We start from the raw sequence: 24,157 nt of genomic DNA on the forward strand, positions 1-24,157 counted from the left end.
CTATGCTCATAACAACTGTAACAGGTAAGTATTTCTATTGCTTCCATGGGGTTCATTCTTGTTATAAGTTCTCTTTTTTTAAACTATATTTTTAAACTAAGTGACTGTAGGACAGCATACTGTTCCCTGACAAAGGAAGTTAAAGGAATCAAAAAGAAATAAACTGAAAAGGAAGCTGAGGTGCAGAGAGCCTGACTCCTAAGCCTGTGCTCTTGGCCACTATATGTTCTCAATCCTCTCTTCCCTCTCCTCTCTTCCATCCACCCATCCATCCCTCCATCCACCCATCTATCTTTCTGACTATTTATATCCACTTATAGACATAATTCCTCTTTAGCTGGGAGGTTGGATTAGATAGCCTAAAAGTTTCCTTCCAGCTCTTAGGTTCTATGAGGTGTATTTTAGCTTAGACTACATTGTGATTATTTTTGGCAGGGTGTTAGTCTTCCTAATTAAATTGCTTGGATGTATTGAAACATACACTTCAAGGCTGGCATGGACCAGTCCAGTCCAACCCCCCATTTTATGAATGAGATGAAGTGACTCACTAAAGCTCACCTGGTCCAGAGCTTTTTAAAAAGAATCCGTTTCAGATTATTTTGAACTCTGGATACATGGCAAGTGGTGAATAAAGACAATGCTCCAGGTAGGCAATGAGCAAGAGGGAACGATGGCTGGGATTTAGAACATCACCTATTTTTACCTCACTTGTATGCTAAGTCAGTGATGGTCATGATGGTGGTGGTGGGGATGGTGATATTGGCGATGACTCCTGCAATTCATAGGGCCCTCATATCAGAAGGATTTGGAGAGTTCACCCAATATATCTTCTTGCCTCCTGCTAATGAATGCCTGGTTCATTCCTGGAAGATGCCTACCTTATTTTAGAAAATGACCCAGGAATCTTGAAACCTCTGTCTCTTCCTGATTTTTAGCCAGAGTTCCCTCCTGTTATGTTTATTCTTTTTCTCCATTTGAAAAATAAATAACTATAGAGCAGCATATAGTTCCCTGAACCACAGCAAAAAGAAGTTAAAGGAAGCAAACAGAAGTAAACTATATGGTCATGGACAACAAGAGATTGATGATAAATGGCAATCTGGGTTTGGGGATAGAGAAGGTGGAAATAGCTGGTTCAGCCTTCACGGAGACAGAAACACCATATTCACTCTGATCCCTTTGTTTTCAAATTCCGGGACTCATGGCTTGGGTGAAGTTGAGTCACTTGGAGAGCATGCCAAAGCCTACTTGTTACTTTGAACTTTTATCTGCAGCAAGCTCTCTCTGATTTCTTCAGAGCTGAACTGGGTGAGCTCTTGGCTGCCAACCCTGTCTACATTTGCTCCCTTTGAGAAGGAAGGAATAAGACCCAGAAGGAATAATTCTGTCATTTATTGGCTATCTATGCTATGTCAAGCACTAAGCTTTAGATTTTGTTTGTATCACTTGTTCATCTTAATAATCTTGATAGCCTGGTATTATTATACCCATTTTACAGATGAGAACTCTGAGGTTCAAAAATTAAAGTGTCATCCCCATGGTTCCCTGATTGGTAAGTGATGGAGGTAACCTGAGCCCAGATCTATAGGCTCCATAGTCACCCACATGAAGAAAAGAGCATGGGAGCACTGTATCTGCCTTCTTTCTTAGATTCTGATTGTGGTGGACGTGCTTTCTCCTGCCCGTCCCCCTGGCTCTCCTCCTTCTCTAGTTTATGAACCTACAGCTTTGTATTCTGACAGTATGATCCTTTTCTTCCTACAAAATGATCATGGATCAAGGATGAAGTGGTTCATCTCACATATTTACACATATTTAAATTCTTCACCTCCAGCTCTAACTCATAACATCAAGTAGGGCCTGCTCTCCAGTCTTTCACTTGCTCTTCTTCCATGGAATAAACACTAACTTTTGCACACTTACGTACCCCCAGGGTGGCATCTGTCAGACCACACTTCCCACTATGGAGAGGGCCACCTAAGAGGTGACTGGGTCCATCCCTTGACCTCTGGGTAGGATAGTGCGTGGGCCTGGAGAACTCTCAGGGTGGCATATGAGTGGTGATTCAGAGGAGTGGCTGCCAACGCATCTGAGGGCACAGACCTCACTGGGCTAGGCTGAGGAGGGGCCAGCTCCTGTATTTGGCAGATGGTTTGTTTCCAGCAGCAGCAAGACTACAGCAGGCAGGGGATAGCGGAGAAATAAGGCCATGTGAAAGTAGAGTTGTCACTGTGGTTTTTAAAACCAAATTTCTGCCCAAAATCCTTCAAAGGGGATAAGAACAACCCTGACCCCACTCTCACCTCTCCCCCAATCAGTTCAAGCTGAATGAAGAGCAGTCCTTTCTGGAACAAGAAGATGGATACAACTCAGGACAGTGGATGTCCTCACTACCTCCCCTTGATCCTCTTCAAAATGAGGACAACCAGGTTTGGATTTATTATCCTATTCTTGAATCCCAAAGACCATCCTTAGAGCAAAGCATGCTCTTTGAAGGCCAAGGACATGGGGAAGCATGGTATCTTTAAATAACAAGGGGACAGAGTATCTCAAATTGGGTGACTTGGGGAAGCAGGCAGGATGAGAATAGAGAGCAGGAAGGCAGGCTGTGTGTAACTCTTTGTCTGAGAGAGAAATTGCCTTCACCAGGGAGTGGGATTTCACAGGATGTGCCCCTGACCAACCTGTGTTAGTGAGGCTTGTGTTAATGCCAAGGCCCCAGATTCCTACCAAGTCTTACTTTATAGCTGGCCCCAAGTTTCCCTATTTATCAGGGAAATTAATAAATAATAAAGTGAGCATTCTTTAGGTCGTGTCTTGGGAAGCAGTTCAACCAAATACAGCATGTCGGACCAGTATTGCAGGAGGGGGGGGGGTCTTCTCTCTCTGGGGGGTGTCTGTGATAAGATGTGGCTCAGACAGTCATGGGTGACCCTATTGGCTGTGACAGGCCAGGTCCTCACCCAGGGCCAGGAACAAGGCACCAGCTTTTGGGTGTGTGTGTGAGAGTGTACACAGAAACTGTCACAACCACAACCCACATGCCATAGGAGGGCGCAGCCATTTGTTGTCCTTACCTTAACCTCCTCTCCACTTGCAGAGATACTGAGCCTTGATGTGCTGGGTCCCTAAGGACACAGCCCAGAAACACTCAGCAGACCTAAAGGGCACTTTTTCAACCCGGTTCCCTTTATCTGCCCCTCACATCTGGGCACCTTGGACTCCAACCAGGTCACATCTCTGAATAACATTCATTTCTTAAGGGGAAGCAGGGGTCACGTCCAGCCATGTCTGATCTCCAAGCTTGCATTCACAAGCCCACACCACCTACCCACAGTACGCTCTTCCAGCATGTTCTCAAGTTGCACAACTTGGTCAGGGAATTTGGGATTAAAAATGAGTTATTATATTGCTACTTTCCCAAACTAAGTAAAAACCCACAACACTAAATATGATCCTGAACAACGTTTAATCTCTGATGTTTCAGGAGACACTTTAGATCTTGAAGAGCTTTAAGCTTGGACCTTTGCTGGTGACTCCTTAGGGTGCTGAGTGGAGGGACAAAGGCACTGCTGGAGGGAAGGGGCATGCAGCATGGGAGCGGCATCAGGAGCTCCGGCTCTGATCTCAGCAGAGTGACCAAGATGAGTCACTTCCCTTCCCCAACAGGGTTGGACTAGGGTGTCTCTAAGGCCCCTCCCAGCTCTGATATTCTATGAATAATTAGCAGAGAATGCACTGTGCTGATTTTCCATAGGAATTGAGGAAATCAAAAAACAACTTGCAGTCGTGTAGACAAAGGCCTGTAAGAGTCCCTTGGTATTTACAAAGCCTCTGGGCTTGTGCTCCCATCTCACTGTTGGCCCAGCCCTGGGGTCACTGTGCAGACTGAGATCCGGAGCAGGAAGGAGAGGCACATCAGAGTCAGGGACCACCGTAGTTTATTACTGAATTTAACAAGCCCACAGACAAGGCCCTCCCCAGTGCAGGTGTGCTGTGTGGGCACTCATCCCGACTTCTCAGGCCAGCAAGAGCTCTCCTGGTATGAGTCAACCAAGAGTTTTTAGTGACAGGGATGTGTCTGATCCTTGGGACTAGGGACAGTGAGAAGGCAGCAGATGATGAGATAACAAACCAACTCCTCTTGGCCGCAGGCCCCTATCCAGGAGGCCAGAAGTGAGAGGGGAATCCAGCAAGGTCTGTGCCAGTCTCCACCCGCTGCAGGGGTTCTGGGAGACCCACATTTCATGTGACCCTGCATTTGCCTAGTGTCACGGGTACATCCATTGTCCCATTTGACTTTTTTTCCTCAGGCTTAGCCACCCCTCTGCACTCAGTTCTGGCTTGGCTGAACTCTACCTGATATAAGAAAATTTCCAACAAGTGAGGAATTCTGAGCAATGACTCTGTGTCATATAAATAGCTTCAGTGATAGACGCAGCCTATAGCACACACACACACCCTCCTGTGGGAATCATCTTCAGGATGGTTCACGCAGACACTCATTGGTACAGCCACTCTGAATATAAATGTGTGCTCCAATCTCTCCCTCAGAGAGAAGAGGACACTGCAGAGAAGCAGACCCCTGCCCGGCCCCTGACTTGTGAGGTGGGGAAGACTAAGTGGAGCCCTGGGTCTCTTCTCGAATGACGGGGCACGGGAGGGGTTGTGTGGGGGTGCTGGTGGCCAGCGCCTACTTCTTCAACAGGCCCAGCTTCTTGAGAGCCTCCCTTCTGTGTTCAGCAGACACGCCTTTTGGGGAGATCTTGACACTGACACAGGGGGGTCGAGGCAGCTTGTCACGGCTCTGTCCTTGGTAAGACAGGTGCTTGGAGCCCTGCTCCTGCTCCAGGTCGGCCAACTTGCCCACCTGGATCCCCTCGAAGTCCTTCCTGGTGCCCAAGGAGGCCGGGCGCGGCCGGGAGTTACGCAAGACGTTGGGTGAGATCTTGTCCAAGAAGGAGCTTTTTCCCAGAGAGGTGCTGGTTTTGGGGCTGCGATCTTTCTCCGCTGAGAGGTAGCTGCTCAGCCCCACGCCTGAACGCTCCAGCGTGTTGGACTTGAAGTTCATCTGTCTCAGGCCAGAGATGCTGCTCTCCTGGAAAGTCAGCCCAGAGTCTGGCTTGGGCTGAGTCAGGAGACTATTTACCTGTGGGGCCTTAGGGATAGGAATTGGCATGGATTTGGCAGCTGGAACTTTGCCTGGAGTGGGTTCCTGGGCGGGAACCAAAACCTTGCCTGGAGAAGACGGCTGAGCTGGAGCCGGACCCGGAGCTTGCACTGGAGAAGGTCCCCGCATTGGTGCAGGTGCTGCAGCCTTTCCTGTCGCTGCTGAGAACTGAGCTGGAACCACAGGCTGAGCCGGAGCCGGGGCCGGGGCCGGGGCCGGAGCCGGGGAGGGGGCCTGAGTGCGAGTCTCCCTGAGCCTGATGGAGGGCCTACTTAAGTGGGCGCTGGCCTCGTCTTGGTCCTGGGGCAGCCCCAGCTTCTCCAGCGCTTCCCTGCGTGCTCTCCTCTGCTCCTGCAGTGATGACGAGGCGGGGCCCGAGTCTCCAGGCCCAGCCTCCGAGTGGCAAGACAGCCGGTTCTGGGGATCACTGTGGAAACCACCTCGGCTGCTCTTCAGAACAATATTTGGTGGCAGCTTCCGTGTCTTAGGGGCTGTGAGGGGAGCCGGCCGGGCATTTGGATCCCCCCCTGACGGGCCAGGAACATCTTCAGCTTTTGCATTCTGCGAGGACACAGCTGGAGGAGGCCGAGCTTGTCCAGGTTCCCCTGTCGAGCCTTCCTCACTGGCTTTTTGGGACATGGCCTCCGAAGTGGTCTCCCTTTTTTGCTGGAGGCTGAGTGATGTGTGGAGCTGGGGCCCGTGACTCAGCTCCCCTGGCTGGCTGGGCAGGTCGTGTTGCCCACGCTGCTCTGGCTGGGTGTCCCGGAAGGCCTCTGGTGGGGGGATGAAGGCCCTGTCCAGATCAAGGGCCGTGTCCCGGGGGCCCGTCGGTGCCTGGTGGGGCTCACTGCTCTGGCTGACCTGCTCTTTCTCAGGCCCCGGGACAAGCCCCTCAGATGCCCCTGGGATGTGGCTGTTAGTCTGTGTGGTGCTTTTTCTGAGGATCTGGTCTCTGCCGATGTGGATATTTCTGGGGAGGCTGTAGGAGCCAGACCTGAGGCCCAGGCTTTGAGGCTCGGGCAGATGCGACAAGCTGAATGGAGTCACTCTTTTTGGCTCTGTTCCTTGCTGAACAGTTTCTTTCGGATGTCCTGTGAGGGTCGGGAGAAACAGGCAAAGAAGAGTGCGTGGTGAGAACCCTGCTGCCGGGGGAAAGAAAACACTTCCCAAACTCTGATCTCTAGTTAGCAATGGATGGGTTTTGATTTTTGTTGTTTCTTTGCTCTTAAAGGGCAGCACTCTTGTTTGGATGTCATTTAGACTAACAGATCAGTACTAGCAGTTTCCCTCCAACCAAGGATTAATGTTTCCTGATGACTGGGGAAAGGGCAGCCCCAGACAAGATCCATGTTCCTGACTCAGGCTCTTCCTAACCCTCTACAGACGCAGGGTTGGTTGGGGTTCAGGACAGTCCCTCTAGCTCTCCTGGGGCTCTCAGGTAACTGAGTCCAGTGGGAGCATTGAGCATGAACATTGTCAACAGTGATTTGCTCTTGCCTGACCAGGCTTCTGCCTTCTTCTGCCTTCACTTTCTATAAGCACCTGGATGATTCTGTAATGGCCACAGCTGTCCCCGCACCACAGAGTGACAGGGGCTCTTTTCTTCCAGCGAGTAAGCACATGTATCAGGCCCACTGGACCAGGAAATCAGCACCAGGCAGCAGGGGAAGCCCCATGTCCCCACTTCCTCTTCTATCTCAGGGAGGGTCTAACACATTGTCAATCAATATTTGCTAAACGAATGAATCAGTGATCACAGTCCTGATAGCAATGGGACTGTCTTCAGGAGTAAAATGCCCCCCTCACCCTGGGACATATGGCCCCGCACTCATGGCCACACTTACGTGCCATCTTGTTCCCCGTCTACTGAGCCTCAACGCCACTCCACACTCTCTCACAAGGCCCTTGAGACGTCACCCACTGAAGTTAAGGGAGCCCTTCCCTCTTCTTATCTCCTGCAGCCTCATCCTCTGGGTCACCCAGATAAGCTCCACAGACTGACTTAGCTTTTCCAGAGCCAACCACCCACCCCTCCCTGAATCTCTCCCCCACCTCTGTGGTCATATTGCTTTAGAATTTCTCCATAAGAGGATGGGTGCTGGTCAAACCCCTTTCCCTCCCAGGCCTCTGATACTTCATAGAAAGACGTAGAAGGCTGGCTTGTCGGCAATCCCTCCCCTTCCCTGCAGGGACAAGGCTTTATTCCAGCCACGAGAATGGAGAGGAGAACATTTGCTCCTTCTTCTGCCCGTGACCCTTAGAGCAGAGGGCAGACAAGATGGAGAGTGGCCAGAGGATGTACTGTTTTTTTGGGGTTTTTATTTTTTGTGTTTTTTTTGCCTCACAGCATGCAGGCGGGATCTTAGTTCCCCGACCTGGGATCGAACCCGTGCCCCCTGCAGTGGAAGCACAGAATCTTAACCGCTGGACCTCCAGGGAAGTCCCCTTTTTTGATTTTTTTAGACACTCTCTCTTACCCTGGGCGGCAGGCTGGGTCGTGGGCAGTGTTCGGGGACCTCGGGGAGTTGTGGCTTGCCCAGACTTGTCAGTGGACAGTCCACTGTCAGCCTCGGTGTCCAATGAGCCAATGGTTTCTTCTAAGAAGAGCAGACACTCCTTCTCTTCAGCGGACAGGAAGTCGTAGTTGCTGTCACTCTAGAGTGAAGAGAGGGCGCTGTGAGAGGTAGCTCCACAGAAACTGGCGGGGCCCGAGAACCACCCTGCATTGGGAAGGACTGCTGAAGAGCTGGAAACCTGTCCATCATGCCACTCTGCAGACCTGCTGGAGCTGCTTCCTGAAACTGCAGGCACCAAGGAGGGCAGAGACTGTTGGGCTGCTGTCCCACTAGCACCCAGCCGGGCAGGCAGATGGCAAATGACCTTTCTTTTGTTCACTCCTGGGTGGAATGCTTAGGGGCAAAGATCAGAAGCAGACCCAGGTTCTAATTCCACTTCCTCTGTGTGACCTATATCAAGTATCTCATTTCGCATGTCTCCAATGTTGTTCTAAACTGTATGGGCAACATAATGATTTGACCTTGAACTTGAATGGTATTGCTTTTAACTTTTCAAAGTACTTCTGCATTCTTGATCTGGCATGTCAAGGACAGTATGAGGACAAACAGGAAAGACAGCCAACTACTCGCTGCCAGGCCAATGGGAACAGTGGCATGACTAGTCACAGATAAATTTACTAAATAATTTATACTTGACTTTGAAATGCATTCCATACAGTATTTTTTTTTCCCTCGTGTATTTACTTTCTTGATAGCATTTGGCTCTGGCTAACATTCAAAAAAGTGTGCATTTCTTAAACAAATATTAACTTAAGGGAGGAAGGTGGAGAAACTGGTATGGGGTGAGGGGAAAGCAACTTAGTATTAAATATTAAGTAGAAATTAAAATAAATAATTTTCATTACGAGAAAGCACATAGGAGTGTTTGGGAGAACAGGTGAGGCCATTTCAGGTGGTTACTGCCTATGTTCTACAAGGCCAGGAAGATCCATGGAATAATCACTCTCCAAAGTTGAAGGTCGAAGGGACAACCAAAAGGGCAGATGGGAATATAGGAAATTTGGCCTGAGTCCCTTCCTGCTGTCTCTACCCCTCTTCCTAATATTTGAGATACTTCAGAGTTATATATTTTCCAGACCCACTCAGATGGCCAGGAAAGATTTTGAGAAAGCCCTAAAAATATCTTAGGGGGAGGGGAGATGGTTGTTGGAATAACTTCCCCAATTCCCCAGGCTCCTTAAAGAATCATCTGTCAGGGCTTCCCTGGTGGCGCAGTGGTTGAGAATCTGCCTGCTAATGCACGGGACACGGGTTCGAGCCCTGGTCTGGGAAGATCCCACATGCCGCGGAGCAACTAGGCCCGTGAGCCACAACTACTGAGCCTGCGCGTCTGGAGCCTGTGCTCCGCGACGAGAGGCCGCAATAGTGAGAGGCCCGCGCACCACGATGAAGAGTGGCCCCTGCTCGCCGCAACTAGAGAAAAGCCCTCGCACAGAAACGAAGACCCAACACAGCCAAAAATAAATAAATAAATTTATAAAAAAAAAAAAGAATCATCTGTCAGTTGATTGAGGGACGCTTACATTGTAAAGGGAAGTCCTGAATACAGCCCTTGGAAGCCTCGATGCAGACCCCAGAGGTTCCCTAAACAAAATCTTCTCTACTGCCCTCTTCCTACTAAAATAGTCTTCCAAAACTCCAACTCTGAATTTCTCCTTTGTGGATGATTCACTTTGAAAACCTTTAATTCCTGTCACATTCTGTGTCCAATGGTATGTAACTACTCATGTTGGCCTCTGCTTAACAGAAACTGAAAGCGGTCTGTGTGCGGCCCCATCATCTAGGGTTAAAAAGAAATTATCTACATATTCTCTGCACTTTAGGTTTTTTGTGTGTTGTGTGCTGCATTTTCTACTTCATTTTTACATATCAAAACTCACCGACTATATCAAACATCTTTGACATTCAGTAGAGATCATTACGATCCTTAAATTATCAAATACCTCTATGTATAGGATATAGAACAATAAAGTATAAATTCTCAAGGGTTATTATGTATGTGATGAGTACCTATAACAAAAGAATGCTTACATTTGGACATAGGGCAGATTTACCCTGTCACACCAACCTTATAAGAATTGAGATTTAAATTCATGCCCAGAAAAATTACAATTTATTACATGTCACTCACAAATAGTTAAACACAGTGACTTTGGAAGATTCTCAGTCTTTGCTTACAGATAGGCTATTTCTTTTCTACATAGAGGCACGTGCTAAGTGCTTGACATGCATTTCATTTACTCGCCTCAAGAACCCTATGAATTTGGTATTAATATTATGCCCATCTTAAAACTGAGACTGAAGCTTAGAGAAATTCAGTAATTTGCCCAAGGTCATAGAGCTTGTTAAGTAGAGAACCCAGATCTGTTTGGCTCCAGAACCCAGGCTCTTAACTGCTCCGTGCTCTTTGATCTTTGTAAAAGACAGAAGTAACGCTGTTCTTTGCAGAGGACTTCAGGAATCCACGTGCTACAAGGATCTACATTCTAGTTTCCACCGTAACCTCAGATCACTGACCCACTCTCTCATCTCAGTTAAACCCCCCAACCTAATGAAAACTGGGAAAAACTCTCATTTGTCCTATTACTCTCTGGGGTTGTCCCACCCTATTCTCTGCAGAACCAGGGGTGACTCAGAGGCAGAATACCGACCGGTGTGATTCACTCCCTGACGAGGAAGATGAAAGACAAGGAGCAGTGAGCCAGGATGGTGGTGGGTAGGGCAGGGCAGGGCAGGGGTGCGGAGAGCGGGCCAGGCTGCAGACAGAGGGTACGTACAGGTCCAGAGAGGGTGGAGGTGGTGCTCATCATGCTGTCGCAGCTGCCAATGCGGGTCACGGGTTCCAAGCCAGGCCCTGCTGGCCAGAGCTCTCTCTCGGGCATCGCCTGAAGCAAGGTGCAGGGGTGGTGAAAGGGGCTCTCAGAGGGGAAGCGAAGGGAAGCGAAGAATGTCCCGGGCTGGGCCTGAAAAGAGAAGAATCAAAGCCACGTGTGAGCTGAGCCAAGCTCCAGCGAGGCTCTGCCCAGGCCCTGGAGCAGCGTGGCGGCAGGGACACCAAGCAAACAGAGAGCTGGAAGGGGCCATGCTCAGCCATGCCCCAAACCCAAACCCCCAGCCTGCAGGGGGACACATAAGCTGGACATGTAAGGACACATAAGCTGCCTTACATACATGCAGAACGTCAGACTTAGGTGGTGGAGAAGCAGTCTAGTCAGAAAAGAGATTCCATCATTTCTCTTGGTCACGTTTTTTTTCTCTGAACCAGGGAGCTTAACCTACATTTTCATTACTAGAAACACTACATATTACAGGGGTTAAAGCTTGGGTTCTGGAGGTAGCTGGATCTGGGTTCAAATTCCAGTGCCACCATTTAAAGTGTTGTGACGAGGCAAATTACTCTTTGAATCTGTTTTTCTTCATTAAATAGGGTTAATAGTAAGACTAAATGAGAACAGTTAGCACAGTTTAGTTGGTAGTAAGTAAGCAAACACTTAAGGTATAAATGAGTAACTACTACTGTTTTTGTAATAAGAAAAAGACAAGATCCATCTCGGATCAAAGTAGATTGTAGCAAGGGAAATAAAAGCTTTTTTTTTTAAAAAAAGGAACAGGGCCCGTAATAGTACCTACCTTAAAGGGTTTTCGTGACTATAGAATGAAATACTCCATGTAAAACACTTTGTGCAGTGCACGGCCCTGTAACTGTCAGCTGCTACCATAGCCACATCGTCAGCACCATCACAACGACCCCCACCCCAGCCACCGTCATCCCCCTAGTCCGGGAGGGATGTGCGTGGCACCCCAGTGGTTAACACAAACCCAGCTTCCCTCTTGTGTATCACCCTCCTGATGTTGCACTTATTCCCAATGAGATTCCCTAATCTGTGTCAAATGAACAAGAGCAATGTCCTAGGTAGCTTTCTCCCAACTCCAACTCATAGGGAAAGAACAGTTTCAAGTTCATTGTGCCAATAGAAATAGCAAAGGAAGGTAGTGCCATCTCCCTTCAGGAAATCCCAGGGATTTTCATATTCCTGTTTGTGGGAAAAACTCCACCAGAGCTGGAAAGGCCAAAGGTGACTCTCCTATGCTAAAATGAAATTCTAGAAGAATTAAGATTAAAAGACAGTTCTAAGATCAAGTAGGGACCTGGGGGAAGAGCTAGAATTAGAGTATACTTTGTCTGATTCTGAATCCATATTTTCCCCGCAACGCCATGCTTTATTTTCTACCATTTTTCCCACCTTCTGAATACTAGGTAAAATGTTCTGGAAAACTGGTTTTTATTTGAGATCTTGAGGCTTGAGGTTTAGATTCCAGGGCAGGTTGTCTTTTTCGCCTCTGCCAATAATTGCTTCCAGTGCCAAAGTCAGGTTTGGGCTGTGCTGGGTGAGTCAGTCCGCCAACCACCTAGAGCTGACAAACACGAGGCCTCACAGAGCTCCCCTCCTGCTTGGGAGGAGACCTTCAAGTGGGGCAGGTAGGGAGGGGGCAGGACAATGGGGAAGGAAGAGGGAAGATCCATTATGGGCAAGACACATGTAGTTCACGTGGGTCCAGAGCCTCTCAGGAGAGAGAGGGAGAACCAGAGAGGACAGAGATACCAAAGAAGCCCAGTGATAAATCAACATGGGGTAAGATAAGTCCTGGGATTCTTTCATGAGGTTAGTTCCCCATTATCCAGAATCCCAAAGAAACAGAAACGTGAGAAGTCATGTGGATGAAGTTCAGTCACCTCAGCTAGCTTCTCCATTAATGACTGTCTAGGTTCCAAAAGTTCTAACTCATTCCTAACATTCTGAAGGGTTGAGACCACTACAACAAAGAGGATCCATTTCTCGTTAGCCTAGGCACACAGAAGGCATTCAAAAAATGCTGGATGAATAAACGTCATTTGTTCTAGTGTCTACTGAGTTGACACTAGAACTCAGTAGACATTAGAACTAGTTGAACTGTTGGAAGGTCTCTTTTTTGGCTTCTATCCTATTACTGTAAGCTCTTTTTTAAAACAATTTTTTAAATAAATTTACTTATTTTATTTATTTATTTTTTGGTGCATTGGGTCTTCGTTGCTACACACGGGCTTTCTCTAGTTGTGGTGAGCGGGGGCTACTCTTCGTTGTGGTGCGCGGGCTTCTCATTGCCGTGGCTTCCCTTCTTGTGGAGCATGGGCTCTAGGTGTGTGGGCTTCACTAGTTGCAGCACGCGGGCTCAGTAGTTGTGGCTCACGGGCTTAGCTGCTCTGCGGTATGTGGGATCTTCCCGGCAGGGCTCGAACCCATGTCCCCTGCATTGGCAGGCAGATTCTTAACCACTGTGCCACCAGGGAAGCCCCATGTAAGCTCTTTTTTAATATTTTATTTCCCAGAAAATATATGGCTTAATGGAATTTGGGCAATGCTTTCAGTTACACTAACATTTATGAGTACCTAATAGGCATGAGGCATGCAAAACTTTGTTAAGACAAAGGTGTTGTTTCCAAGAAGTCAGTGTAGATCCAAGGGTCTGTTTTTTTGTCTCTAGTTTTCCTATCTGTTACACTGGGGCCGTAACTATTAAAAGTGACTCACTGTAATTAATAGAATGTTCTCTGTGAATGGATGAGCAGATGCTGTCTTTCCCTTTCAGAGAAAAATGACTACCCTTGTTCTTCCAAGCACACTTCGGACTTTACAGTGGTATGCTAGCCTCTCCTCGCTCCCAGGGCAGCCTAACACATTCTCACTTTGGAACAAAGGATGGCCTGAAGCAGCTGGAAGAGATAGAAACAATATGAACAGCATTGCTTTAAAAAACATACCAGGGTATAGCTTACAAAGTGGTTTCAGATATGTTAATTCGGTCTTTAAAATAACCTGATACCTTAGGCAGGATGTGGCATTTTCTCCATTTGACAGATGCAAAAGCTGGGGCTCTTTCTACCTCCCCTTCCTATGGGAAGTAGGAAATGATTTATAACTGCATCTAGGGGCAGCCTGTGGCTCCCAGCCCTTCTAGAGGGCATTACAGCAGCTGTCCAGAGGCAAGAGGGCCGGGTACCTAAAGAAGGGCCATTGGCCATGCCTGACTAAACACTGAAAGCCCTAAGACCACTCTTCTCTGATTCAGATTTACGCATCCAGGCCAGCTTTTTGTCCCCATAATAGATATTTCCAGAATAAGGAAAAGACACCAAATGCCACTGAAGCTCAAGTCATAGGCACAACAAAATCACTGCAGAGATTAACCTGAACCTGAAACCAAAGTTGAATGAGCTCTAAGGTGCTCACACCTCATCTCCACACCTAGTATCCTGACCCTAAAAGTCTGAACCATAAAGACGTCTTCTCTTCTTCTCACCACTCTCTCCTTCCCTCACCAGTCTGACCTGACCTGGATGCTGCATTTCCTTCCACCAACTTTACAACCTTGAAACTTGGGGGCTATTTCAGGGCAGCCATTGAAACCTGAGGTATTTCTACTTGACCAGAAGCCTGAACAGCATGCAAAACACTCAATGTGAGAGTTCTGTATTTTTTAACCCTTGACCTCTTTGGGCAGCTTGAGGGGAGGAGGGAATGGGTTAAGAAATGTGAACAGCCTATATCGGGGCCACCCATGCAAAGGCACATTAAATATTAACTACTCCCTGAAACCAGCCAAGCCTTGGAGGAGAGTAAATAAATGGCGTGTGGAATTCTGGCATCTGGAGGGGGTGGGGTGGGAAGAGGCCTCCAGCCCCACTCCTGTTTGGCTTCTCTGTACCATCGGAACAGACCCAAGGCCCCTTATCACCCTCTTCCTGGGAGCCCATTCCTCTATCCTCCAAGAGCTCAGCTCTCTCCCCAGTGGTCAGAGAGGTTTCCTGTTTCTCTTAGACCAGGTGCCTCTGCTTTTTGCTGACCACCCAAAATGTGCCTTGGGCTGGAGAACATCCTAAGGAAAAGGCCAAGAAGACTAAAAGTTGCACTGTGTGTGTATCCCTCTCCACAAGCACAAGGGCAAGTTTCTGTCTGTGTTTAAGCAATGATATAATCGCCTCTTTCACCAGTGGGTTTGAGGGAGAGGGTGGGTGGAAATATCACCTGCACAGAAGAACTCTGCTCGACACTGCAGCTTATCTTTATTGCTGACAAGGTCGCCGTGTATGGCAGCCCTCAGTCAGTGAGCTTGGCAGGCTGGTTCTGTGGCGTGGGCTGAGCTAAAGCCTAAAGCTTCAGTTGCCAGGACGAAACCCAATATATTCACTCAGGGCTTGTGTGCCAGGCCCTGGGATCCTGGCATTGGGTCTTCCCACTTCCCTCTTTCTGGAAGCAGGAGGAAAAGGGGTGAAGTTAGGGACCACAGTGTTAATCCCCACAAGGATTGGCGGAGAGCTGACTTGTTACTCTGACTTGACTTCTACACCCAGCGTCCTTGTGCAGGGAATCCGGCCACACAGACTGCCAACTGGGACACCTGAAGGAAGGCAAAGCAAAACCACAACACTGGTCTGGTTCTCCTCTCTGGACTCTGCCACACTGCTTTGGCCTTAGCCCCACTTGGAATTCCTACTAGACTCAACATGCTACCGTGAAATATTAATGTAGCTGAGGCCCCGGCACAGTTGAGTAGCTTCCTGTTTGCCAGTCCCTGTGTCTATTAACAGGCAAAGTCAGAAATTTAATGAAGCTGAACTCAAATAGGCTCGACTTTGCAACTAGAGTATCCGTGGGTTTTCCAAAGATGAGCTGGTAGCCTGAGCTGGCATTTTCCCAATGTAACCAAACCTCACACACCCTTACAAAAACCTAGCGCAGCTCACGCCTTACACACCCATCCACAAAGAGTTCCATTATCACACTACCATTACTGAACACACACACACTGCACCCTTCATTTAAATAACAATAGACATTGAGTTCATAAAGCCATGAGAAATTTGCCTGTTAGAATGGAAAACCAAAGTACTTTTCTTCCCCGGGCGATTTTCCATTCTGACCTCCTCTACTCTAACAATTCCCTTCCAAAATCACAACGCAACTTCAATTATTCAGAGATGGAAATTTCTAAAACAAATCTGTTTTCTTGTTGTCAGCACAATATGCTCATCCAACCTAAATAGGCAGACGAAAAAAAAAAAAAGTGTCTCAGCCTGGGTCTCCACTAAAACACTCCAATCTCAAGAAGCTACCAACTCACTCTGATCCCGTACTGGACTCAGGGAGTTGAGGAACAGAGAGGAAAGCCCCCCACCTGGGGTATAAAGGGCTCCCCGCAACTCTGTAGCTCTGACTTCCCATGAAGCACCCCGCTCTTGCTACAGAATAAGCAATAGTTAGTTGGTTAGGAATTAACTCACCTTCACTGGGCGGGGGGCTGAAGAGAGGAAAGGAATACCCTTATATTTCAAAGGGCAGAGACGGAGACAGAGACTGCTTCCCCTGCTTCCTACTGTTTTCTTCTTTTGACCTCTTCCTGACTTACCTAGACAGGTAAAATCTTCATCCGCGCTGCCTCACCCCACCCTGGCAACTGACACTCAGCCAATCCCAGCCCTCCCTCCCTATTTCTCATTCCAGCTGTTTATCCAGGGAGGGCGTGGGAGGGGACGGCGCAGGGCGGTGCTGCTCTCACATAGCCAATCGTTTCTTGCCCTCCCTTCCTCGTTGAGAGCCAATAAAGAGCCTTTAATAATAGAGGAGGGCTCGAAGGTGGGGGACTGGTTTGGGCTGAGACTGGACGAAAGGAGAGTCGGCATGTTATTAAAAAAAAAAAATCTTGTTATAAAGAAACAGTCCACTAGGCAGTATGCTTTTCCGTGTGTCTGTCTGAAACTTGATTTTCTATCTATAACTGCCTGCTTCCTCTCGAAGTATTCCCCTGAGTTCTGCAAGTTAAAATCCTTTGTGGCCAGTTTTGCTACTCGCTCTTTTAGCTTTTCGGAGTCACTGTCATCCTCAAGCTTTTTCCTAGCGGCTCATAATCCTAGCAACTCCACTCAGGACCACAGAAGAAGGCGTCTAAGGCAAGAGATGCTGGCACTGAGACACCGTTGCCCTACAGTTTGCCAACGACCTTCTTGGCCTCATTTACTTCTGGGGGAAATAAAACCATTTTCTCCCCCAAGAGGTCCCTGTTCTGATGAAAAAGTGACTGGACAGCCTTGAGGGAGGGAACATGCACGCTGTCATTTGGGTCTCTGGTCTCTTTTAGCTGTGGGTGGAAGGTAGCAATGAATATTAAGAAATAAAAACAAAAGAAGCTACCAACCAGTTTAGCAACTCCTGTCTCCTTCCAGTGGCCGATTTCTGGCACCCGTAGTTAAAACAACCAGAAGAGAGTAGGGAGAAGAGAGTAGTTGGAAGAACCCAATGCTTTCAGGAAGGAATCTTTCTCCAGGAATGGAAGCCACTTTCACCAGATGTGCCTTTTGCTTGGAAGCTGGTTTTTCCTGGATATATGTTATCCTCAATACCAAAAGGCAGAAAGAAAAATTAAAATCAATGCACATAGTAATTGCCAACATTTATTAAGCTCTTGCTATGCACTGGGAATTGTGCTGTGCTAAGCATTTTCATGCATTATTTCATTTACTCTTTATCTGAACTTCAGAATGTAGACACTATTAATATACAAATTTTACAAAGAGGTTAAATAACTTGCTCAAGATCATGTAGCTAGGATGTGGCAGAGCAGGGATTTCAACTCAGGCAGTAGGACATCAAGCTTGCCATCTATCAGTATGATGCCAATCAGCCTCTATTTTGGAGAAAAATCCCAAGTAGGAAACATGAAATACACAGATAATGTGCAGGTCTAATTCTAATAACTAGATTTATCCTTTCTTGTCTCATTTCTGTCTTGTAGCTATTCATGTCTTTTATAACAAGATGACACATGGCTTTCATCTTTTCTCTGTGTGGTCTCTGCAATGTGATCATTGCAGAAGTGCAGTGACCCTGGGGCTTGGGTACAGAAGAGGTAGGGCAGGACTAGTGAGGAGAAAGGAGGTTTGAGGAAGCCTGGAATAACTCAGCACCCTATCAGCGCCATTTGGATAACTGAGCTGACTGAACATTTAAGGAGGATGACCTCTCTTCCTGATGTGTCATTCAAACATGTATGATGTCATAATATTAATAAAACAGGAAGTTCCAAATCAGTTCAATGAAACTAGAGTTACACCCATGGATGGAGTCACTGAAGTTGATCAAGCTTCATAGGTGTGTGATTTGAACATTTGTTAAAAAAATGAATTGATTTGTGAGCATTAACCTCAAAGATGAGAGGAGGCACAGTCTTGTTTGTGAACAGTTTTTCAGTTTATAATAAAAGTAGAATAATTAGGAAGGACCCCTGTCTTTTCCCAGGTAGAAGTAGGGACATAGACAAAATGATCTTTCTGTTACTCTTTCCTTTTTTTAACATCTCTTTTTGAAAATTATGAAAGATTTCAGATATTCTGGCATAAAAACACCACTGTACCTAATACCCAGTTCAAGAAATAGAACATTAACATTACAGTTCAAGCTGCTAACAAACTTTTCTCCCCACTCCTTCCTGCCTCCTCAAAACAGACATACACCCCCAGCTGAAATAAATCACTATTCTGAATTTGGTGTTTTTCGTTCTCCATATCTTTAAACGTTTTCCTTGGAATCTTTCTTCGTTTTGCTTTGCTTTCTTTATTTTTGGCTTGGAGAAATACCAAGTCTCGGGACTTCCCTGGTGGCGCAGTGGTTAAGAATCCGCCTGCCAATGCAGGGGACACGGGTTCGAGCCCTGGTCCGGGAAGATCCCACATGCCACGGAGCAACTAAGCCTGCGTGCCACAACTACTGAGCCTGCGCTCTAGGGCCCGCGAGCCACAACTGCTGAAGCCCGTGTGCCTAGAGCCCGTGCTCCGCAACAAGAGAAGCCACCGCAATGAGAAGCCCGCGCACCGCAACAAAGAGTAGGCCCCGCTCTCAGCAACTAGGGGAAGCCCGCTCATAGCAATGAAGACCCAACGCAGCCAAAATAAATAAATAAATTTATTTAAAAAAAAAGAAATACCAAGTCTCTAAGTTTCCGAGAGAATTGAGAAGGAGGTCTGGACCAGGGGAAAGAGAGGATTTCCAAAGTCAGAAACCTGAGAGACTAAGGCTCCCTGGTTGATGTAGGTCATCATTTGAGGAGCAGTGTGTGTTGTTGCTCTTTGTATATGAATTCCTATTTGATGACCTGACTGTGGAATCTAATTACAGTTCAACTCACCTGACTCATCTGTGTCCTCACTCCTTCTCCATCCTTGCATGCTGTTGTGATGCAGTCATCTTCTCGACTGTCAGAAACTAGTTTATTTCCTTTCTCAGTACCACCTCCCCACTGAGGCAACTCACTTCCCCTACACACAAACACGCACACACCACCTTAAAACCAAAATATACCACAGACAGTCATTGGTCAATCTTTCCTCTTTTGGGCCCCTTATAAAGTTGGACTCTCTGCAAAATACAGTGGACCTCCACTCTAACCATTCATGATACTTATTCATTCACATTACAGTCACATCCTAGCAGTGCTTTTCTTCTCCTTTTCCTCTCCAAAGGAAAAATGAAGTTACTTTGAACATGTATTATCACCAGCCCTAGGAAACACTGGGTACCCACTATGTTCATGGTATAGGGCATGGTACTCCGTGCTGGGTCTCTGAATGTACTTCTGTTGGGGAGAGGGAAGGTTTTATTCTTCAAGTAGTAGCGAGAACTTGCTTTAAAGAGAGAACAGTTGGGAAAGGATTCAGATGAGAATGGTTATAATTTGGCTATAAACTGTGGAATTGATAGGCCAGATTAAGAGATCAAATAGATCAGCAAGTTCTCACCAAACTGATATTAGTGTTAAGCCTAAACTAATTAGATGGGAACTAAAGGGTGTAATTAAGTGGATTTGGATGAAGTTCTGAAATGACTTAATCATTAAGTAGTTGCTGGGAGTAGCTTTTTTTCTCCCTTTTTTCTTTTTTGAGAGCAGTGTTGGCCCACCTACCATAAAAATTTAGAGGATTCAGTAGTCCTTTTCTTCCCAGTGTTAATGAAAGTCTGAGGGGAGGGCTGAGATCATCTAGTAGCATCAGTGGGTTTTGTAAGGAATGCCAAATCTTAACATGTTCAAAATGGAACCCGTCTTACCTCTGACCTCTCTCCTCTCTCCCCCTGCCAGCTAATTGCAGCACCCAGACTCAATACTTCACAGCAATCCTCCCATAGCTCCTGTGAGATCACTTTCATAACTGTCTCCGGCTCTTCGTCCTCTCTACTCTGATCAGGACTTCACTATTTGTAGGATCACAGACCACTAAAGATGGAAGAAACTACAGAAGTTCCTTGTTTCACATCTTTCATTTCATAGAGGCACATCTGAATTGTCATTCCTCTCCTTAAAATACTTTGAGGTATTTTCATAGCATTCAGGATGAAATTCAAAGTCCCTATAAGACATAAAAAACCTTCATTAACTGGGCTTATGTGCATTTCCCCACCACATATTCATCCATACTCTTTACTACAGTCACATCTAATTTTTCTGAAACTGTCATGCTTTCATGCTACTGGGCTGCACCCTTTGCTTGGACCCATTCCCACCCTGTTCTCCTGGCTTAGTCTTAGCCTTCCTTCAAGTTTCAGCCCAAGCACCACCTTTTCGAATAGGATGTTAGGTGCTGCTTCACTGTAATCTCTTAACACAATGAACACGTCTCTAGATTTAACCCACTAGGATGTAATTGTCCTCTTTCTCTCCCTGAAAAATTTGAATTCATGAAGGGCACCAAATTTTTCTATGTATAATTCTTCTATTATATTACACTAGTTATATATTAATGTCAAAACTGATGATAAACTTTTGGGAAACTGAAGTCCTTTATTTAACAATCTTGCCCTAAATAATTCATTTTTTGGAGATAGTGTCGGTAGATAACCCATCTACTGCTACAGTTTTGCTTATTGTTTTTTCCCCAAATCTTGTCCCTTGACATACTATTAAACTGTGCATAACTCTTAAAAGTAGTAGGCATTGGCTCATCAGGACTGTTTCAGAGGTTTTTGACTTTTTGATGTTATGAATATACCTATGAGTCTGAGCTATTACAAAAGCCCCCAACTGACGATACTTTACATTGCAATAATTTAAAACGCATCTGGCAATGGGCTGACTGATTTCAATTATCTTTCTTAACATGCTTCTAACATTCTTTATGTTCTTTATTTATTATTATGGATATCTGTATTGAAACATTGTTTAATAAATAAGAAATATCAAGTTTAATAGTATTTACAAAGAACTGTAGCTTATAGCAAATATTCAATACTGCAAAATACTAGGGAACACAAATGGATAATATTTGGATCTCCCAGCAAGCTCCTCATAGCTCTACACAAAATCATTTGTTGAAATTGCCAATTCAAGAATATATTTTGCTTCTCAAACTTGTTATTTCTTGGAACACTTGTCATAGAATTTGCATTAAGTATACTATGAGTATAATGTATTAATATTTATTTTATTCATTGTTAGCAGTATACAGGACCATGGAATACAAATTTATATTATAGTAACAGTTATAAGCCAGACAGATGGATTAGACTGTAACCATTTCCCTCCTATCTGCTAGCATCTAGGTACCCAGAAATGTAAACTTTAACCTTCTACTCCACATGTCAGAATTTCCTGCTCTTGCTTTTGTTTTTTTATCATTGGATTCCTTCAAATCACTAACATCTCTTGTTGATCACACAACAAGAAGACTGACACCACGAATCAATCAAGATGGCAGAGTATGAGGATGTGGAACTCACCTCCCCTCATGAACACATCAAAAATACATGTACATGTGGAGCAATTCTCTAACTGGAAACTAACTGGAAACTCGCAGAAAGACTTCTGTACAAACAAGGCTGTAAGAAAGATCCACACAAAATCAGATAGGAAGGAAAGAAAAGTGATCAGGTTGGGACCTGTGCTCCTGGAAGGGGACTCAGAGGAAAAGGGAGATTACATGGGCAGAGACCCACACTGGGGAGTAAGTGGTTTAAGACACAGATTGGGCACCCCACTCCTGGGGTCCTACACAGGGGAGATGAGCCCCTTGGCTGGTCAGAGGACCACTGGGACTAACAGGAGGGCTGAGGGAAGCCTGAACTTTGCTCTTGAGGAGTGCATGCATGCTGGCTTGTCCCCAAGGCAGAGCAGAGAGGTTGGATTGAAGACTCCTCTAGTGGCTGCTGGGTTTTCCCTGACCACCTCTGCATGTGTCCCAGTCTGAGCCAAGTAAATGGTCCAGTCTCACTTACTCCACGTTGTAGCTCGGCACTGGATCTAGGGCTGCCGTGACCAGAGAAGAATTTTGGCTGTGGGACACAGAGGCAACGGGGTCCCAGAGTGTCATCTGGGTGGGGTGGTGGTGGCCATTGTTGGCGTGTGCTCAAGCAGCGCCTCAGAAGAGACCCAGAACTCTGATGGTGGCCAGTCCACCACAGCTTACACCCTGATACACACGAAGAATCCATGTGGGCCCCACCTGCCCTGCAGTGTGGCTCCACAACAGGGTGTGGGCAGTGATCAGCTCTGGGGAAAAAGTGTACCTCACAGTAATACAGTAATAGTAGGGGACTTTAACACTCCACTTAAGTCAATGGACAGATCATCCAGACAGAAAATCAATAAGGCAACAGTGGTCTTAAATGACACAGTAGACCAGTTGGTCTTAATAGATATCTACAGGACATTCCATCCACAAACAGCAGAATACACATTCTTTCCAAGTGTACATGGAAAGTTCTCCTGGATGCATCACATTCTAGGCCACAAAACAAGTCTCAATAAATTTAAGAGAATAGAAATTATATCAAGCATTTCACAATATATAAAACTAGAAATCAATTACAGAAAGAAAAATAGGAAAAGCACAAACACGTGGAGGCTAAACAACATGCTACTTAAAAAACCAGTGGGTCAATGAATATATCAAAGAGGAATCAGAAAATCCTTCAGGACAAATGAAAATGGAAACACAACTTTCCAAAATCTATGGGATGCAGCAAAATCAGTTCTAAAAGGGAGGTTTAGAGTGATACAAGCCTTCCTCAAGAAACAAGAAAAATCTCAAATAAACAAATAACCTACCATCTAAAGGAATTAGAAAAAGAAGAAAAAACAAAGCCCAAAGTAAACATAAGGAAGGAAATAATAAAGATCAGAGAAGAAATAAATAAAATAGAGACACCCAAAACAATAGAAAAAATCAGTGAAACTAAGAGCTGTTTTTTTTAAAAGATAAAATTGATAAACCTCTAGCCAGGCTCACCAAGAAGAAAAGAGAGAAGACCTGAATAAAATAAGAAGTGAAAGAGGAGAAATAACAACTGATACCACAGAGATACAAAAAAATCATAAGAGAATACTATGAATTGTTATATACTGACAAATTGAACAACCTAAAAGAAATGGACAAATTTCTAGAAACATATAACCTGACAAGACTGAATCAAGAAGAAACAGACAATTTGAACAGAGTGATTAATAGTAGTAAAATTGAATTTATAACCAATAAAACTCCCAGCAAACAAAAGTCCAGGACTGGATGGCTTCAGAGGGGGGATTCTACCAAACATATAAAGAAGAGCTCATACCTATCCTTCTCAAACTATTCCAAAAAATTGAAGACAATGGAACACTCCCAAATTCATTCTACGAGGCCACCATTACCCTGATACCAAAACCAGGCAGGCAAAGACACTACAAAAAAGAAAGTTACAGGCCAATATCTCTGATGAATATAGATGTTGAAATCCTCAACAAAATATTTGCAAACCAAATCCAACAATATATAAGAGGATCATACACTACGATCAAGTGGGATTTATTCCAGGGTCACAAGGATGGACAATATTCACAAATCAATCAATGTAATTCACCACATTAACAAAAGTAAGAATGAAAATCACATGATCATCTCAATAGATGCAGAAAAATCATTTGACAAAATTCAACATCCATTAATGATAAAAACTCTCATCAATGTTGGTATAGAGGGAACATATCTCAAGGCCATTTATGACAAACCCACAGCTAACATCATACTCCACAGTGAAAAGCTGACAGCCTTTCTTCTAAATTCAGGAACAAGACAAGGATGCCCCCTCTCACCAATTTTATTGGAAGTCCTAGCCACAGCAATCAGACAAGGAAAAGAAATAAAAGGAATCCAAGTTGGAAGGGAAGAAGTAAAACTGTCACCATTTGCCAGTGGCATGATACTATACATAGAAAACCCTAAAGACTCCACAAAAAAACTGTTAGAATTAACAAATGAATTCAGTAAAATTGTAGGATACAAAATTATTATTCAGAAATCTGTTACATTTTTATACTCTAATAGCAGACTATCAGAAAGAGAAATTAAGAAAAC

At 45.6% G+C, this 24,157-nt stretch overlaps 1 protein-coding gene across 6 annotated transcripts in view; it reads right to left on the reverse strand.

Annotated features, from left to right (window-relative positions):
- Nucleotides 1-3,452: 3,452 nt before the first annotated feature.
- The window catches only part of C1H1orf116 (chromosome 1 C1orf116 homolog), a 39,357-nt gene continuing 18,652 nt past the window's right edge, over nucleotides 3,453-24,157 (reverse strand). Inside the window, exons 1-5 of one of the 6 annotated variants that reach the window (XM_036828288.1) lie at nucleotides 16,067-16,245; nucleotides 13,317-13,498; nucleotides 10,524-10,709; nucleotides 7,648-7,825; nucleotides 3,453-6,261 (exon numbers count right to left, since the gene is read on the reverse strand). In XM_036828288.1, coding sequence (XP_036684183.1) covers nucleotides 4,694-6,261; nucleotides 7,648-7,825; nucleotides 10,524-10,628 — 1,851 coding nt within the window. In that variant the 5' untranslated portion in view covers nucleotides 10,629-10,709; nucleotides 13,317-13,498; nucleotides 16,067-16,245 and the 3' untranslated portion in view covers nucleotides 3,453-4,693. Of the gene's footprint in view, nucleotides 6,262-7,647; nucleotides 7,826-10,523; nucleotides 10,710-13,316; nucleotides 13,499-14,810; nucleotides 15,184-16,066; nucleotides 16,278-24,157 lie in introns of those variants that run through there. The other 5 variants (XM_036828295.1, XM_036828304.1, XM_036828277.1 and 2 more) reach the window with 5 other exon arrangements.

This window comes from Balaenoptera musculus, chromosome 1 (assembly GCF_009873245.2).
Source record: "Balaenoptera musculus isolate JJ_BM4_2016_0621 chromosome 1, mBalMus1.pri.v3, whole genome shotgun sequence".
In the NCBI taxonomy this organism is placed as follows: Eukaryota; Metazoa; Chordata; class Mammalia; order Artiodactyla; family Balaenopteridae; genus Balaenoptera; species Balaenoptera musculus.